Raw genomic sequence first — 18,794 nt, forward strand, 5'->3', positions numbered from 1 at the left:
AGGTCTCCAACCTCCAGATCTGTTCTGACCACTTGGTGTTCTTTAATGCGCGATGCCATCATCTGCATCGATGTGCGATCACCACGGCCAGGATTTCTACCCGCGACCTTTGTATCACCTGTCGAACGCAGAGCTACTGAGACAACGGGGTGGTGTGATAGCAATCAGCCCCTTCAAATACTTATAACTGCCCCCCCCCCCTTTCCCTCTTTTTTTAACGTTTGCAGTGAAGCTACAGGGTGCTCATCGGGGTTGCTTAAAAATCCCAAACTTCAAATCAAGAACAAAGCAAGACAAGCACAGTTCGTCCTCGTTTGCTCTGTCTGAAGTGACAGTGTGGTGACTTGTTTATATTTTCGCCCGTTTAGTTTCCTTCCGCGCGGGGTAATCCCAGCCGAATGCACAGCCTTCATTCACCTTCATCCCTTCGCTTAAGGGGATTCTGCGCCGTTTTTACATGACCGTCTTTTGCGAAACCAGACGCACAGGGCTTGTGAAGCAAATTGCAGGCTCGCACGCTCGTGTTAGCGTCTGCGCTTCGTGAAATGCCAGCATCGTTTCGGCGCGCATACAGGAAAGCTAAGATTTTCTTGCCAGGGGAATGCGCGCGTAGAAAGAAGCTCGATTCTCTCGGTGCGTCCGTTGCGCTGACTACGACGGGAAGCGAGTATTTCGGTGCGAGCCCAGTGTTCGACTGGGCGACTTGGAAGCTCTTCGCAATTTTCCTCCCTGTCGTGGAGAAAATTGGCCATTTTGTCTCCGGCGCACGCTCTTCTGTGCCGTTATAAAAAGATGAACGAAAAAGAAGCAAAAAAAAGTAATATTTGTTCTCAATGGGCCGATTACTGAAAGTGCGTCTGTCCATCGGATTCAGTGCACCACCGACGTTAGCAAACGGAGCGAGCTTTTTCCGTTTCTCTTTTTTTTTCTTCATTGCCGTCACCGAGAGTGAGATATGCGTACGGCAACTGCTGCGTGGTACATTTGTCATAACGCAACCTGGTAATCTAGCCAAGCTGTATATTAGTTCCCTTTTGATTGCACGCGAAGTTTACCCTCTGCAATAGTCTGGATGACTGTAGTACCAATCGTATAGTTACTTATACGAAGGGTGTTCAAAAAGTAAAGTCCCTCATTTTTTTTTTTTTTTTTGCCCAAGTGGTAATCCAAAATGCGTGAAATTCAAAAAATATTGCAGCCGCATATCTGTATAGGACCCGTAGTAATTTTTACTGTAATCCCGTCAAATCGTTTGGCTTTACGCCACCGATTAGCAAGCGCATGCCTGCCCTCTCTGAGGTAGCATTTTTTCTTCACGGCGCCAGGGAGTTTGGAAACAAACCATGCGAATGCCGAATGTGCCTGCGCTATAGTTCCTCGTTCTCCTTCTCTTCACAGTCCTGACTTGGAAGCGCTCAATTTTCATCTCTGCACTTCGAAAATCAATGTTTCAGACGCCGTGAAGATGGCTGTATCAGCAGAAAAAATGATGGTTCAAAAAAGGCGTGCATGCGCTTCCTTGTTCACCGGTGACACAAGGCCAAACAAATTGAATGAAATTACCATGGAAATTACTGTAGGTGCGCCTCCTATAGCCTCAGAAGCTTTGGGAGGTTGAACCCCACAAACCAAACCTAATATATGTCTGGCAGATAAGCGGCTGTAATCTTCCTGAAGCTCATTAAAAGTAGTTCGAAAAAAAAAAAAAGTGAGAGGAATGAACTTTTGACTGCTCCTGATAGTGTCGTCGGCTCGCTCCTCAATTAAGTCAGAGCTTCCCACTGTCTCCGAGCAGCCGCTTTAACGTCAGATCTCTAGGCAAAATGTACCACCACGTATATTCCATATTCACAACCCGAGCATTTTTAGCAAGGACTCTGGTGGCATTCTAAACATCCTAAGAACAGCTTAGTCGTGTGTTTAGATCAAAGCAGAGATTAGTGACTGATTATTTACGAAAGGCGTATCAACGCGGCAGCGTTAAAGAACCCTGTGCATCACAAAATTCAGCATCGGCGTTGTGTACGAACGATCACGTCTGTCAGGTTATAAATGGCAGGTGACACGGGTTCTGAATGGTCGACGGATTGTGTGACGACCTTTGAGATGGTAAAGTAAAATGGGTATCGAACCTGGTACCCTTGGATCCCGAGTCGGAAGGTCTTTCATACAATGTGGTAGCTTACGACTGTTTAGTAATGAGTATATGTGAGATAACAGAAACGCAAATTAATGGATCATTGATTAAGCGCGTAACAAAAGTAACAAAAAGCATGCGCATAGTTTGGTTTGGTTCACGGGGGTTTCCGAAGCGACTCGGGGTGTGAGGGACGTCGTATAGTTGAGGACTCCGGAAATTTCGACCACCCGGCGGCACTGATATCACGCAGTACACAGGCGCCTTGCTTTTCGCCTCCATCGGAGAGCTGCCGCCACGTGTGCTTGGACACAGGAGTCCAGCGCCCTAACCACTGAGCCACCGCGGCGGGCTAAGAGAGGGAGGGACCGCAAGGGGAACCGTTAACGCTGTTGCGTCATACCCTTAAGCGTTCACCTGTTTTTGTTCATTAACACAGAGCTGAAAGTAAGCACTGTGTTGGCCTGTTATTATTATTTTGTTCCCCTAATGTATGGCTTGGTTCAGCGCAATAACTGTGACTATGAGAAAGCAACACGCCCAGCAAGGTACGCTCCTCAGCTTATATGTTACTGGGCGACGCAGAGATCGATGCGCATTATTTATTATTAATGTTTTGCTCCAAATATATTAAAAAAAAAAAAAAAAAAAAAAAAACAGGCATGTGCTATAACCGCACTAGATACATACCTCTCGCAGCACCGGCCGCTTCGCGACACACCTATATATACCGCAGGTTAGCGGACGAGGTCCCCGATTCAGATTTCCATATCCGTAACCGGTTCGCGCCACGGGACACCGGACGCGATCGTCTATACATCCCAGTACGCGCCGCTGAACACGTACACTGCTCCCTACACCATCATGAATATTGCGCATACGTAGCGCACGTAACGTCACGATTGTGCTATTCAGAGTGATGCGAAGGGGTGTGATCCTGATCGAGCTTCTAACATTTGACGGGAAAAAGTAGAGAAACGAACACTCGATTGCCGGGCCCCTGCAAACATTGAAGAACGCGAGGATGCTCTGTATAGTCGACATAGCAACACGATTAACTTTTTTTTTTCCCCGTGCTGCTACGGAGGAAAAGAAGAATACGCGCTTCCGTGAAAGGTTGCCAAATGCGCTACCCCTTCATAAGGAGCGAGGCCATTAAGCTGGGGATTACCCTCCATGACCAGCATCGCGATTCGGATCGCTCGGTACTCGGCGTACTAATGCATGTATATAATTCTAAGCAGGTAAATAATGAGAAATTAATTAATACGCCAAATGCGACAACACAGAAAACAACCCAGCCGCACATATAATTCAGCTGGTCAAGTAGTTAAAAAAAAAAAAAAACACGCTTTCCTTTTTTTTTTTCTCACTCTTTCGCCTCCGTTTAAGGTGGTTGTTCTTCACTTCGATGGCAGCCAGGTATAACTTGCCCCAGCTTACGCAAAGGTGTCGAGGTCAAGCTGGGGAACTACAACTTGACTTGATTTCCGCATTGTTTCGTCCGTATTTGATTTCCTTGTCGTACTAACTGCACGAATGTAAGCCTTTGAGCGTTGGAGGTTCGCTGGCTTGGCAGCAAGAAAACCAGTTTTGACAGCGGGCTTCGATCGCGCCGGGAGACAACGTTGTGGTGATAAAAGTTCCGGCAAATAAGTCGTTCTCTATCGGGACACCCCGCTTCGTGCGCTTCCTTTTGCGTAAGACATTTGCCAAGTGGTAACCGCTCTCAAGACACGTGTCTACACATAGGCAGAAAACAATGCGGCCAAGGACGGACAACGCGGCGTTTTTTTTTTTTTTTAATTGTCTGGGGCACTTGTCCCTATTGTTTTGCCTTGGGAAACGTCGGCAACAAAGCAATGTTAATTAGCCCTTGAACCTTTTCATGCACCACTGGGCATAGAAGAAAGCGAAGTGTTTTGCATTGACTTCAGTGTTTTTTTTTTTTTTTTTTTTTTTGTACTGACTTTTAAATGTAACATTTAGCGGAGTTTCGTTTAAGGGCATTTGTACTCTGCTCGAAACGGCGAAGCTGACAATTTTTGTCGGCATTGTACGTGCCTGTGTGACTCTCAAGAACCAAAAAAAGAAAACAAAAAAAAAAAAACAGCAGCTTTGATCGTTGTATAGGATTCATAGATTTGTTTTTTTTTTTTTTTTATTGCTCAAATATTACCTCCGAGATAAGAAATCCAAATATAAAGATGCAGGCCCTTGGCACCTATAGATGCCAAAAAAACTTCTCGGTGGTGGGGCCCATGTGTCCATACTCTAGTATCACGTGGCCGGGTAAGGCGATAAGCGGGACTTCGAAGGTGCAGGTTGTGTGCCACGCCCAAAGTCCAGGGGAAGTTGTTAAGAAATGATCAAGCGAGGATAACCGACGATCGCTTAGGGTAACAAACTGGATTCCAGGGGAAGGAAAGCGTAGCAGGGGGCGGCAGAAAGTTAGGTGGGTGGATGAGGTTAAGAAGTTCGCAGGGGTCAAGTGGATGCAGCTAGCACAGAACCGGGTTAAGTGGAGAAATATGGGAGAGGCCTTCGCCCTGCAGTGGGTATAGTCAGGCTTATGATGATGATGATGATGATGATCAAGCGTCGCCTCCGTAGCGGGAGCGGGACAGAAAGGCAGTTCAGCAGAGTAGTCTGCGAAGTCCAGGAGGATTTGACCGCAGGTGTCAACGCAGCACCCACGCGGATTCTCCTCAGAGCGAGTTAGACCGACGGGAAGGTTGGATCCACACGGTGGAATGAAAGCACGCATGGAGCGGCGGAGAAATTATTTCGCGGGCACTACGGCGTCCCCTGCGGACAGCTTCAACATAGGCAGCGGGTATGTCACCCTCTGTGAACAGGGCGCATCATCCGTTTCTATGAGACGGTGTAACTTAGGGTTATTCGTTTTCGTGTTTTATATTTTTTCAAATTTGAGGGGTAAAAATCGGGCGTTATTTTTCGACTTGCAAATAGGGGAGAAACCGGGTTTTCCGTGTAAGCATTCCGAAATTCGGGATTTATAGGGTTATATTTAGGAACTAATAATTTATTCGATTTCTGCTAATCGGTGCGTAACGATAGGGTTATGTTTTGGATTTCTTTCAAGAAAGTATTTCATAATTCGGCTTTTCTGTTGTAATTATTTCTCTCAGTGATGTGCAATGGTCAGTTTTTGGATAAGAAACATTTTATTCACGTGAGCATGCTCGTAGACGTTTTACATGCCCTTATTAACATACATAATCACCTGAATGAGCAACATTTCGGTTTTAATCCGAGGTCTGCCTGGAGATATCTAGGCTGAGAGAACATTCGCTCAAAGTCACAGCTGCCATTAGCTAGGCATAAAAATATCAACGCTGCAATGTCAAGCCTGGGGTAACGCCACAGTTGCGTCGTTCCAATAGTCCATCACTTCAACACTTTCATTTGTGCATTGATTAAACTCCTCGCGAAGCGAGCTTACATCGCCCGTCACGGAAATAAAGAGAGGTCGGTAGTCATCAAACGACTGACTCAGCAGCCGCTTCTGGAATGGATCGAATAAGGCACCCAGTTTCCACATTGTAAACTGGTTTTCTTCTTTGAGATGTGCGGTTTCAGAGCGCAGCCCCATTTTGTGGAGATTTTCGCGCAAAACTTTTCACAAGTTTTTACTAATGTGGCACAGCTCTTAGGTAACTGACATAGACAAAACACCTTTTGGTCGATCGCTTTTACCGATCATCGTGGAAAAGTCGTTGACAGTCTGCTGTAGCTTGACATTTACAAGGTGATCGAAGCTTGGCATCAGAAGTTTTACACTTTCAAGCGTTTTCTGGACATCTCAAAGTGGGTCGAGTGCATCGCTCATTAAGACTGCCTCCACATAAAGAACTTCTTTACAGAAAGTATCGCTCGAATAGCTTCTGCTTTGGTGCTTTCATACGAGCTTTCAACAAGTTCCGTGGGCACAGTTGTTCAAAAAACCGGGAAAAATCGGGTTTCACGCAAATTTTTAGGAACATGTTCGGGCTGCAAAAACCGGGTAAAGTCGGGTTTTATCCGAAAACCAACAACCCTATTTATACTGTGGGGAGCCCACACCCACATGGCACGGAGAAATGCTTGCACTATATAGAAGATGTCGTTAATGATGTCTATGCGCCGTGGGGATCGGACTGCTAGTGTGGAATTTGTATATAAGAGCAAATGGTTCAGCGGTGCAGCACTATAGGCCTTTTTGCTAATGCGGACAAACCGTCATGAATGGCCACGAGCTCTGCTATTAGGGAAGGAAGGTGTGTTGCCTCTGTTATATATGGACATGTCTGGTGTACCTCAGGAAGAGTTGGACAAATGAAGCTAGTATGTAAAAAATTTCGATAGCACTGTGGAATCTGCACTGCAGAAATGCGAAAGCCTAAGCGTTGCTGTTGCCCACGGTGCATGCGCGTTTGCTCTCATCATCATTATCAACTAAATGCACCGTCATTATCATTGGTAATGCCATCATTGTCATTATCACAAACTGCAGCGTCGTCATCACTACTATCATCCTCACGGTAGACAAGCAGAAGTATGATATGTGTGTTTGACGATCCCGGGCGTGGCGCAGTTGGTTAAAGCGGTAGGCTGGGGATCCAAGGGATAGAGGCTCGATTTCCTATGAAGACACGACCTGTTTATGTATTTTAACTATCTTCCTCACGGTATAATGGCCGATGATGTCATCAGGTGCTGACGTCACAATTTCGCGGTATCCCGGAACCTGGAGAAGAAGTGTGACACTTCTCATGGCCGGACGGACAGGGTCATGGCAGCCAGTATGAGCCATTAAAGGTTTTCGCATTAAAACCTGATAATCCGCGCTTGCGTCCACGAAAGTACGAAGAAGTATTTGTAAATAAAAATAATAAAAAGCGCCCCTAAAGTGTGCGTGCAATGAGAGGGCCCTGCTTCTGCCACTGTATGTTGAACGGGGTGAAATATTGCACATGCATAGATACTAAGGGAAAAATGGGGCTAGAAAAATGGCGGCTTATACCTCGTCCCGCTGGCAGAAACCCGTTTCCCACACTCCTTTATCCCGTCCATTAATCCACTATCAGTGCATGGAAAAGCTGCTGCACCTTTACTTTGCTGAAAACCGTCATCATTATTTTTGACACTATAGCTCGGTGATCAACTGACATTTTTTTTTTAAAGTAGAGACTTCATAATTTTTAAAAGCCTCGGACCTGAATAATCATGAAAGTTTAATTGCTCCAAAAACTATATTGCTATGAAATAATTTATCTCGCGCATTATATTTGCATCTTATTTGCAATACCTTTCTCAATTTATCAGGGATACATTTTGAAAAACTCGATTAAAACAAGTGTTGCGCAAAGAAGCATTCTGGGACCACTTCTGTCCATGCTTTATATCAATGAGGTAGCCGGCATCGACGAAACAGCCCGTGATATGATCTAAGCCGATGACAGGACTTTATTCTTTTCAAGCAAATCATGTGCCGATTTAGGTAGTCGAGCCAGTAGTGCGCTATCCGAAATTAATGCATGGGCTCAAACGAACTGCCTAAAAGTAAACGATGATAAAACAAAGCCTAATTTATTTAATTCTCAACGCACACATGTTAAACTCTGAAAGAGAAGTGGTCAAAAAACACTTTTCACAAAACATGACATGAGGTGATCAATTGAACTACAATTTTATAAACTACACAGGGCAACGTCATTATGCGCCAACACATGCTACTATTATCCTGCCCCTTAATACATATAGAATTCTTTATTTTCTTCTTTATTAAGTAATGCATTTCTTTTACGGTCAACACCGACACATGGAAACATTACAAACTTACAGCATAACGTCCCATATATCTCCCACACTGCAAATTTATTCAAGAAGCGCAGCATCATTCAGATTCCGTCAGTGTATGATTACAAGCTATGCTACATATAACTCGGCTTATTCAAAAATATTGATGCCATGAGAAGCCTAGCCGGGCTAGAGGAAAACTTCCCTGCTAATAATGCGCACCATTATGAAGTGCGATATGTAGTCGAACGTGGAACCAATTACGGGAATAAAATGTTGAAATTTCAGTCGTGCACTGTTCTATATCGCGTAATAAATTAAACTATAACATCGACATATCTAGTATATCGAAAAATATCTGTGTACAATGTTTGTATAAAAATGTGATACAATGGCCTTTTTTTTTTTTTAAGTAATTCCCTTTTCGAGAGACGTTGTATAACTCATGCATGCGTTCGTCTTAGTTGATCGTATTCCATTAACTTTTGTCTTGTCACAGAATAGCCACCACAGACTCCTGAACTGGGGGCCCAAAACGTGGTTTGGGCCCGCAGGGAATAGGCACTGGATAAGTCGTAACAAGAAGTTCGCAGAGGTCAAGTGGATGCAGCTAGCACAGAACCGGGTTAAGTGGAGAAATATGGGAGAGGCCTTCGCCCTGCAGTGGGTATAGCCAGGCTGATGATGATGATGATGATGATGAAGTCGTAGCTTGCCTTATACTACCAACATGACATGCATCTTTACAAAAACTCGTAGCAAAAAAAAATAAAAAAAAACCAAATGAGGGTAATGTACTAGACATCGACTTAAATTTGCCAGCGGATGTTTGCGTGCTCATTGCTGGGTTTTTGGCGAGGTGTTAAAATCACCACGATCAAACTCCACAGGCCGACATCATCCTCTCACATAAGTGCCTCGAATGCGCCCACTTAAGGTGTGCAGTTGTAGGCAAGTGCAAGGTCAAAACCACAGCTTTCGTTGATGATAGTGTAACCAATCTGCTACCGTGATGGACTACTACCTCCATTCTGCTACTTCCATAGCTAACGCTTTTAATTTCGCTTGGATCTTCCGCTGACAACAAAAAGTGCATTGCATAAATTCATTCTTTCCGAGTGGAAATTCTTGTCTCAGCGTCAGCCCGAACAGCTGTAACTTAAAAAAGAAAAAGCAAAAAAGAAAAGAAGTTGACACCAGACGCAAGAGCCAAAACCAGTGAGTAGCGCTTGTTAACGAGTCCTCACCACGTGTGTGCTAGCTAGACTAATTAGCTTGCTTTCTTTTATTTTTTCAGTGTTCAAAGCACGTACCAACTATGCACAAAAGTCATCCTATATCAATCACCCATCCAGTGTCATATATATTTGTGTTTGTTCGGCATGCCTGCCCGCAACAGGCACTCCGGTTTCTTTGGTGAGCTAGGGCTGCTTTCTGCGGCTGTTGCTAGGGCCTCAGGCCACGGTTTCCTGGCACGCTTCGGCCGCAGCCGCTGGCGCGAATGCAAAGATTTCGTTAAGTAAGGTTGGCAGAACAACGCCTTCATCGGGTCTGCTCCGCATAGCGGCGAGGAACCTTCTCTGCCGGTAGAATGACACCAAGCGCCGAGCAGACAAGGGCGCGCACCCACCAGCGTTGGAACTTCTTTCCTTTCGCACGCAGTTTTGATACAAGCGTGCGGGCCTCGAAATGAGCGAGTGTATCTACAAGAAGGGCGCCCTGACGGGCCGGCTGGAAGAGGGTGAAAAAAAAAAAGAAAGTAAGTAAGTAAATAAAGCGCACTCGCGGAGTTTGCTCACCGACGTGTGTGCTTGCTTTACTTAATAACAAAAGGAAGCCTTGTGCTTCCCAGGGCCCGAGGCGGCAGATAGCGCCGAATGTAATTTGCAACAGAGCGGTATTCTCCGCTAGTAAAGGGAGACTCGAGAAGCACGTAGAATGCGGCCATAGCGCCAGTGCACCACCCATCGCTCGAAGGTATTATGCGCTCGGTATACGTATAAACACGCAAAAAATATCACACTTTACTCGCAACCATCCGCTCCTCACTTCTTTTCCCCCCACTTATCTTCCATCTCTTTCCCACTTATCTTTCTCCATCTAGCCTGTGAAAGCGATGGGTGGTTAGCCAACGTATTTTCATGCGTATGCAAAAATCGTGGTGAAAGCTCCCACTGTTTACGTCCTTGCTTCGTCTTTTAGACGTTTGGCAATGTTTTGAAATCGTGGCGTGTGTGAGCGTCTAAGGCAGCACGACGCGAGACTTTGCAGGAGAGCGTCTTAGATGGCAGTCATCACCTTTCGGCATACTGGCACGGCTTCTTCGCACTTAACTAATAATGTTTCGCTCGTAGCGCCCCTTGAAACAACGAACTCTCTCTGTCAACAACTGCGCAGTGTCGCTAGTGCGCTACGCTTCGAAGCTGTGACAGTAAACGACATAATACACTACAGATATTAACGCCATCCGTATCCGCTTTCACGAGCTTCCTGTGTGTGGGCACCGTGATCGTCGGCGCAGTTCTCGAGTCAGCTGGAGACGCATGATATGGAAGTGCGTAGTTTGTTTGTTTGTTTGTTTGTTTGTTAATGGGGTGTAACGTCCCAAAGCGACTCAGGCTATGAGAGACGCCGTAGTGGAGGGCTCTGGAAATTCCGACCACTTGGGGTTCTTTAACGTGCATTAACATCGCACAGCACACGGGCGCTTAGCTTTTCGCCTCCATCGAAAAGCGGCCGCCGAGGCCGGGATTCGATCCCGCATCCTTGGGCACAGTGGTCGAGCGCCCTAACCACTGCGCCACCCCGGCGGGGCTGCATAGTTTCTTTCTTAAGTTTCTGTTCAGTTTAAACTTCTTACTGAGGCGACTGTACTAGTTTTTCTTCAACGAAACAATACGCGAATAAAGCATGAAATCTTTTTACAATCATGTACACCCCATATTGCCCGCATCTCTGTCCTATATATTCATGCCACTTTAAAAACATCCATTCAAGTTTTTTTTTTAATCAACCAGAAAAAAATATTTTACGAAAATAAAACATTTCCTGCGTCAGCGTGGATTTTGGATACGAGCCGATCAGTTAGTCTCAATGATCATATGGCCGCATACGCGTAACCTTTGTCGACCCCTACATATCGGTGCCAAGTGCGCACGAATGTGGCATTATTACCGCAGATTACGAAACCGGGCTAAATGTCTCCTGACTACAACAACAATTCTGGTTGAATCTGATGCGTTAGCTCTACTCAGACTGTGTAGCTTTTGTCTTCCTTGCATTTTGTCGCTCAGATTTCTTTAGTGATCGCGCCGCTCGCAACGAAACTTTAATTTGATAGTAACGCTTTGTTTTGCGTGAGTGTAACTTCTCTCCCTATTACTTGCGTTGATAATGTAGTGGGCACCTTTTTGAAGCTTCGAGCCATTGGTTACAGACTCTCTATAAGAACTTCTGTAGTTTTCGGGTGTAAAGATAAATTATTACTATAATTTGTACGCGTGCAGCTTAGCAAGTTCATCATAAGTTCGTAGTAGAAGAAACATTTGAATGTTTCTTTTACTACGAAGATTCGAGAAAACCGTAAATCCTGCCATTTGCAACCGCAGGCTGCGGTTATGCGGATTTTAATGGCAGTTATTCTCCCAGTATCTAGATTTTTTATTATTTTCCTCTAAGCTAGCTCCCGAACAGCGAATAGAATTAACACGCACTTTAAAACGCTGGTTCTTAGGGGAAAGCACGAGCATGCCGAAAAAACATGATGGTCATTGAGCTAACGTGTAACGCCCGACGATTTTCCTTACTGCCAACAAAAACGATGCAGCCTCGTTAGAACATCCGCGTTTCATTTATAAAGCGAAGAAAATTTCAAGCTGAATTTGCACTTTTCAAGCTGAACCGGAAACTTTTCTTTTTGCGTAAATACGCCTTATGTCGGTCGTCAAGTCAGTGCGTTTTACTCGAAAACTGCGTACATTTTCTCATTTATCCTTCTGGATGTAGTCATATTCATAATCATCATCATCAGCCTGACTATACCCACTGCAGGGTGAAGGCCTCTCCCATATTTCTTCAATTAACCCGGTTCTGTGCTAGCTGCATCCACTTGACCCCTGCGAACTTCTTAATCTCATCCGCCCACCTAAGTTTCTGCCGCCCCCTGCTACGCTTTCCTTCCCTTGGAATCCAGTTTGTTACCCTCAGCGACCATCGGTTATCCTCTCTTCGCACTACATGTCCTGCCCATTTCTTCTGCTTAATTGCCACTAGAATGTCGGTAACTTGAGTTATTTATCTGACCCACTCTACACGCTTCCTATCTCTTAAGGTTACCCCTACCATTTTTCGTTCCATAGCCCTCTGGGTTGTCCTCAACTTAAGTAGAGCTCTCTTGGTTAGCCTCCCCGTTTCAGCGCCATAGGTGAGTACAGGTAAGATGCAACGGTTATATACTTTCCTCTTGAGCGATACCGGTAAGCTGCTAGACATAATCTGCGAGTGCTTGCCAAATGCGCTCCATCCCAATCTTGTTCTTCTTGTTATTTCCTTTTCATGGATCTGCGGTTACTACCTGTCCTAAGTATACATATTCTCCTACTACTTCCAGTACTTCGCTACCTAATGTAAACTGCTGTTTCTTCCCGAGGCTGTTGAACATTACCTTAGTCTTCTGCATATTGATTTTCAAGCCTACCTTTCTACTTTTCCTGTTTAGGTCACCAATCATTATTTGCAGTTCATCCCCCGAGTTGCTTAGCAAGGCAATGTCATCAGCAAATCGCTGATTACTGAGGTATTCTCCATCTACCCTTATCCCTAACTGCTCCCATTCCAAGTCTCTGAATATTGCCATATTGCAGCTGGGCCGTAACAGCAGGGTTCTGATTGTGAACTTACTGCATATTCGCGACGCAGGCCAGAATGAGAGAAAAAGCGTTTGAGATCACTGCGGCACCCGCATTGGGGAATGCGCCAGCGTTTTTTGTGGAACAGAAGAAGAAGACAATTTCGGTTTGCGACATCACACTATGGGCGTAACACCCCGTGGAAGTTGAGTATCACGTGACTCCCCTTGGACGTCGGTATTACCCCCTTGTCTATTTCGACTTCTGACTTAATTTGCTCTAATTAATGAATTACTCCGCATGCACCAAATTTTTTTCCCTAGTATCTAGTGCAACCATTCGTTTTCTTATAACACATAAACTTGCCGACAGTCTTCTGGTGACGCGAGTTTGAAAACATACCCGGCGTCAGATGACCCAATTATTTCTAAATAATCAACTTATTGCTCCGCATGCACCAAATCTTTCCCCAGCGAAATTTTTCCATGCTCTATCTAGTGCAACCATTCCTTTTCTCATCACTCGTTTCTTTCGAACGTAATCTTTCCGACAAACTTCTGGTGACACAACCTTGAAAACATACCTGCTTAATGCTCAAGCATTAGAAGAGAAGGCATTTAATGAAACAAAAAAGCAGAGAATTTAGCAGGCGTTTAATTACGCTGACTTGCTACTCTGCTTCGTGAAGGGTTTTGGGGAGAGAAAAGCGAAAGGACAGAGGCGGAGGAAATGGTGAATGCTTAAAAAATAAAAACACGGATAAACAAATGCGACCATGGAGTTTCAGATGGGATGCACCAGTGTGGTATGCTAGAGAAAAAAAAAAAGGAGAGGGGGGTAGGGGGAGCGGAGGGCTGAAGAGCAGTCTCGTACAAATAGGCTGACAAATTTGCATGGAGAGTGCGCATTCGTAAGGACCATGAAGGAATCAGAGTTTGCCTAGAAGACCAGCCTCACCTAAACGAAACAAAAAGCTATTTGCAAATCTCTGCAGCCTAAGACAACCGACTGTTGGCCCTCGAGTGAGTGATTCCATAAGATAATGCGCACATTTCTCTGCATATGCTAGGCATTCCAAGGATATATGCTCCACTGTTTCGACTAAGCCGCATTTGTCAAAACGCGGACTGTCCACTTCTCGTAAATGTAACTGTATAAGCGTTTGCGAAGGGAGTGCTTAGACGGAGTCGATGATAATGAACTTTCAGATGGCGAGAAAGTCTAGGCGGCAGCCTTGATCAGGAGTGTGTGTCGATAGAGTGCAGAAATTGATGATAATATTCCGGGAAGCTTAAAAGCCGTTTTTTTTTTTTTTTTTTTTTTTCTGTACGCACATTTTGTAGCCAACTGGAACGCCTTAGACTTCGGGAGTAAACAAGGGTAGAAGCAGACTCGAGTATTTTGGAGCAGCTCAGGGAGCATTAATAAAGCCAATTTGGAGCATCTTTGGAGCATCTTTGGAGCAATAAAATGAGAGTTTGGAGCATTCAAATAATGTTTTGGAGCATTTTTCTAGGGTCGAACACTTTTAATAATTGCAAGTTTTTGTTTTTGGCATACAAAAATACCCACTTTGATTCCTTTCTATTCAAAGTTCAATGCTTTGCTGGCTACACCTGCATATCTGATAAGACAAGACAAACAGACAAGACCCATACAGGTATCTAAAATAACAATTCACCCGTGGAACGATTTTGAAAAGACTAGTAGCAAACCAAATGCTTGCTTCTACACGCCATAAATGAACTAAGTCTGACTACACGATAGTTTGAAACGTGGAGTCTGTCACTTTGGTGAGCTGGCGTAACACCACTAGTTTGGAGTTCACATCGATGACCAGCACAATTCCGCTCTCCTTGTGCATACCCTTTCTTGATCCTATGCATATGCTGAAAAATTCTAGGGCACTAGTCAGTAGCACCTTCGGGAAGGATGGACTGCACTCAAAGGCCTTTTCCTCATCCAGATTCTTTTGCTTCATAGCCTTCTGCCAGTGGCTCCTGTTTTCACCTGAGCAACACTGGCACTCCCATAATTTAAACACGTTGGCAATATGCCCTGTATAGCTTTCCAACACTCTTGAGAATACGTCTAGTGAATGGCACTTTGTGGTGTCACTCCCTTATGCTTCAAGTATGCTTTTGTCTGATGTAGGCGTGACACGCTTGGTACTAAGAGGTGCGATGGTGAAGTACCTGCTCTTTTTCACAGCTGAACCCTTAAAACAACTCGAGTTGTTCTGGGCTGTCGGGCAACTTTCCTAACGGCTCGAGGTACCTGCCATGATTGCTTTACCCACTTTTCTCACTCACCACCGGAATTTCAGAAGGCTTGGAGAAGATGCTATGTCAAGTGCACAAAACATTTTTTTTTTCGTAATTATTTCCCCCAAATCGCTTGTTGTGACTTTTAAACATTTACTTGCAAATTTGTTATTTGTTAAATAACCTTTCTAGCTTATGTAACTTTTATACGGATCAAGCTCAGCATGAAGTGCATTATAACTGCCACCGTTGTGCTGCCTTTGTTTGGACTAAAGTGACCCCTAGGGCGTGTACACGGTGCTCGCATTATTCCCCTGACCCAAGTGCTTCTGACTGTCACTTAATCCAATTGCATCGAATCACATTTTTGGTGAAAATATCATTAATAGCCATTTGTGCAGCAAAAATTCGTGATGCCATAAAACGTATTGCTGGGCTAGTAGTTGGTTAAATATTATTAGTGATCTCTTTCCTCTGTCGTCGTCTTTATTGCGCTACCTTTTTATCCTAATAAAAATGCGCGTTCTGCTAAATTTGATGGCAGAACATCGATGCAACCGGTTTGGAGCAGTTTTCGAGCAGGAAAAGCAGTTTGGAGCAAAATGGAGCAGCACTTCCACCCTGAGTAAATCCGCTTGTAATTTGCGATTCTGATGATCTGAGCGGGCTGATTCATCCTCAGTGAACTGGAATCCACCGAAGAGCAATACAGTGGCCTACAGCAATAGCCTGGTGATGTCGGTAAATAATGTCAACAGGTCTTCAGCAGATGGGGTCCAGAATGCACACGCGCTAAATCACGTCATAAACTGGTTTCGTTCCACATTGTAAACTGCGGAAAGGTCCATACTGTAAGCCTTCATTCGTTTATTCTGATTAACGTCAAAAGAGTAACTATGCACTTATCAGCCCACGCTGAGATGTCACTGCTTAATTCGATGTACGACTTCAAGCATAAATGCAGATAATCTAAAACTGGGCCTGCTGGTGATATCCGCTGTCAAATAAAACACATACCACTAGGTGTGCTGGAGAAGGAGACGGAAAATGCTGTGGCTCATTTGACGTGGCTGGTCCCAATGCGAATTAGGGTAACATACATACTCAATAGCCGAAATATACCACATTCACTGAAAGACCACCCGACACAGATACAAAGGCCCGCTGTGACCGAGCAGGCACGTTCGTACACGCGCCTTCATGGCCTAGAAGGGGCGTGTCTGACTATAGGGGTCCAAGGGTTCCAGCAAGCTCGATTGCTATCTCAAAAGTGGTGATCAAATTTCCCTTGCTTCCAGTTCGGCTACAGACAGACGGACATCGCCGAAATCAGATTGGAACTCTTAGTTGCGCGCACACTCATTAGCATACGATTGTAATCTATCATATTATATCAAGAACCACCCAACATAGTCATAAAACAACAATTCGCTTAGTGGCCATGGCTTGCGCTCGACTACTGGACCCAAGGACGCGGGTTCGATCCCGGCCGCTTTTCGATGGAGGCGAAACGCAAGGCTCCCGTGTGCTGTGCGATGTCAGTGCACGTTACAAGACGCCAGGTGGTCGAAACTTCTGCAGCATTCCTCATAGCCGGTGTCGTTTTGGATCGTTAAACATTGTGAACCGAATCGGACAAAATTAAAACCCCGCTCTAACCAAGCCGTACGAATGTGCCTACGTGGCCTATAGAAGTAGCTTGTCTGACTCTAGATTCAAGGGTTCCGGTGGGTTCGATTCCCACCTCTAAAGTGATGCCCCAGATGGCAGCTGATGCCAAATCGCATCCAGACAAATAGACTGAGCGAAATAGCTGAATGGGGCCTGTAGTGTTACAGCACAAAAAAAAAAAAAAAAAAAAAATACGGAAAGAGTCTGACTAAGAGGCGTAAAGGACAAGCACGATTTATTTTCCAGCTCTCGCGCTGCTTGAAATAAGAGTTTACCTGTTTCTATGAGTGCGTCAGAGCCCTGTCCTAAGTCAGGCATCCCTCATACCAAGGAAAAGCATCAATAACTGACGACCACGCGTAAGTTGTCTGTCGGTGGAGGTACTGAACAGCAATTGGTCCTTGTTCATGATGCGCAAAACATGCCCCGCTCGTTTTCTTTTTCTTTTGTTTTTTGATGCGTGCTTATGCGCACGCTTGTGATAAGTGCGCCTTCATTAGCGCGTATAGTTAGAGAAGAAAGGGGCCTGCTTCGCCGCTGTCTTCTCGCACCATCGCCTTTCGCGCAGCATGCCCGTGTGTCACGTAAAGGGGTTAGTGAAAGTAGGCCGTGTAGCTCGTTTTCGCCATGCGAGGGACGGAGCGTGCTACGCAGTTATCTACATAAAAACAGCGATAGCGTGGGCTTCGTGTTACCAATTACGGTAGCGATCAACCTGCACCACGCATGCTGCCGCTCTGAGCCTAAGAAGCCAGTTGTCGCCGGTGATAAGACGGAGTTCTCTAGAGAAACCACCTGCAGTTCTTTCCGCTTTCACATCTCACGCACCCCTATCGGTACGCTCGCTAACAGTTTCGTGCAGCGGCGTGAAACCAGTCGTCAGCTACTCAAAGAACAACTTCGCAAGTCAACACGCTCATGGTTCACGATAGCCAAGGCTTGCGCCTGCCAGTGAATGAACTACTCTGACGTAATACCATACTTGTCCTTGGCCTGTGAATGACCGACGTTGGATTTTGTCAAGGTTCATTACTGGCCTCAAGATGGCGGCAAGACAGCAGTCGGCCTCTCACTCACCGGTCATGCAGAGTGTGGCGCCAGCTAGGCTGAATGGCCACGAAGCCTGCTCGTAGCTGCAGTGGTAGGTGCGCACCAAGGCCACGTAGAGGACTCCACCGGCGCGAAAGAAGCCCAGCACGAACATGTTGATCCAGAAGACGGCCGCTACGATCAGCAGGCCGTGCAGTTGTCGCGCGCGCAGCGCCGGCTTGCGCGACAGTCCCATGGCTCCTCCGTAGCCCGACTGGCGCTGCGAGAGAGGGAAGGCGCCGACGACGATATTTAGACGAGCCGCTCCCTTGCGCGACAACAGCGCGAGAGCGCCCGTTCGCACCGGATGTCGCGGACACGGTTTCACCGCGCGACTCTCGCGAAAGCAAAAAGAAAAGAAAGGTAAATGATCGTACGGAAGTGCCTTTCGTTGACCGACTTTCGCCGTCCGCGCAAAGTGGTGACTCGGTGCATACGTTAATGGAGATCCGTCCCCGCGATCGTCCCGCGGAGAAAGCTCAGACTGCGCACCTTGCGCCGCGCGCACCTTCGCTTCTTGGCAGCAGTGCCTGCAATGTTCCCACGGGCCCGTGGTTCCTTTCGATTTTAATTCTACTCTCAGCATGCACTCGCCCTCTGGCTTGCCATTTTCTCCTCGAGCAAAAGCCGCCGCCAGCCTCACGGGCGAGGAGATGTGGCCCACCTCCTCGCAGTAATTCCTTTTGTTTTTCATCTTCGGCAGAGCTTTCACAATAGGGTGCCAGCGCGCGCCCGAATACCACCGCAGCTGGCTCCCCTCTTTCCATCGTTGCGTCGCGGTTGGTGGTCGCACGATCATGACGATAGTACTGTACCAGTGAATGCACGTCTTTTCGATCGTGCACGTTTGTGGGTGCCTGTGTGTGCGGAATGAGAGCGCACGCTGTGATCATTACCACCAGAAGCTGTAATCAGTGACGTCTCAAGATAAAGGAGGTTGAGATTTCGCACTGACTTGATAGAAACTGTAATGGCACACCGCGA

General features: G+C 45.9%; 1 protein-coding gene across 2 annotated transcripts in view; it reads right to left on the bottom strand.

Annotated features, from left to right (window-relative positions):
- Window positions 1-18,794, bottom strand: part of LOC146206157 (putative monocarboxylate transporter 5) — a 68,280-nt gene that overhangs the window by 11,750 nt on the left and 37,736 nt on the right. The window contains exons 1-2 of one of the 2 annotated variants that reach the window (XM_084590782.1): window positions 18,188-18,314; window positions 17,799-18,030 (exon numbers count right to left, since the gene is read on the bottom strand). In XM_084590782.1, coding sequence (XP_084446908.1) covers window positions 17,799-18,006 — 208 coding nt within the window. In that variant the 5' untranslated portion in view covers window positions 18,007-18,030; window positions 18,188-18,314. Of the gene's footprint in view, window positions 1-17,798; window positions 18,031-18,187; window positions 18,315-18,794 lie in introns of those variants that run through there. The other variant, XM_084590781.1, reaches the window with a different exon arrangement.

Source organism: Amblyomma maculatum, chromosome 1, assembly GCF_055883805.1.
Source record: "Amblyomma maculatum isolate TAMU_Amacu chromosome 1, ASM5588380v1, whole genome shotgun sequence".
Taxonomy (NCBI): Eukaryota; Metazoa; Arthropoda; class Arachnida; order Ixodida; family Ixodidae; genus Amblyomma; species Amblyomma maculatum.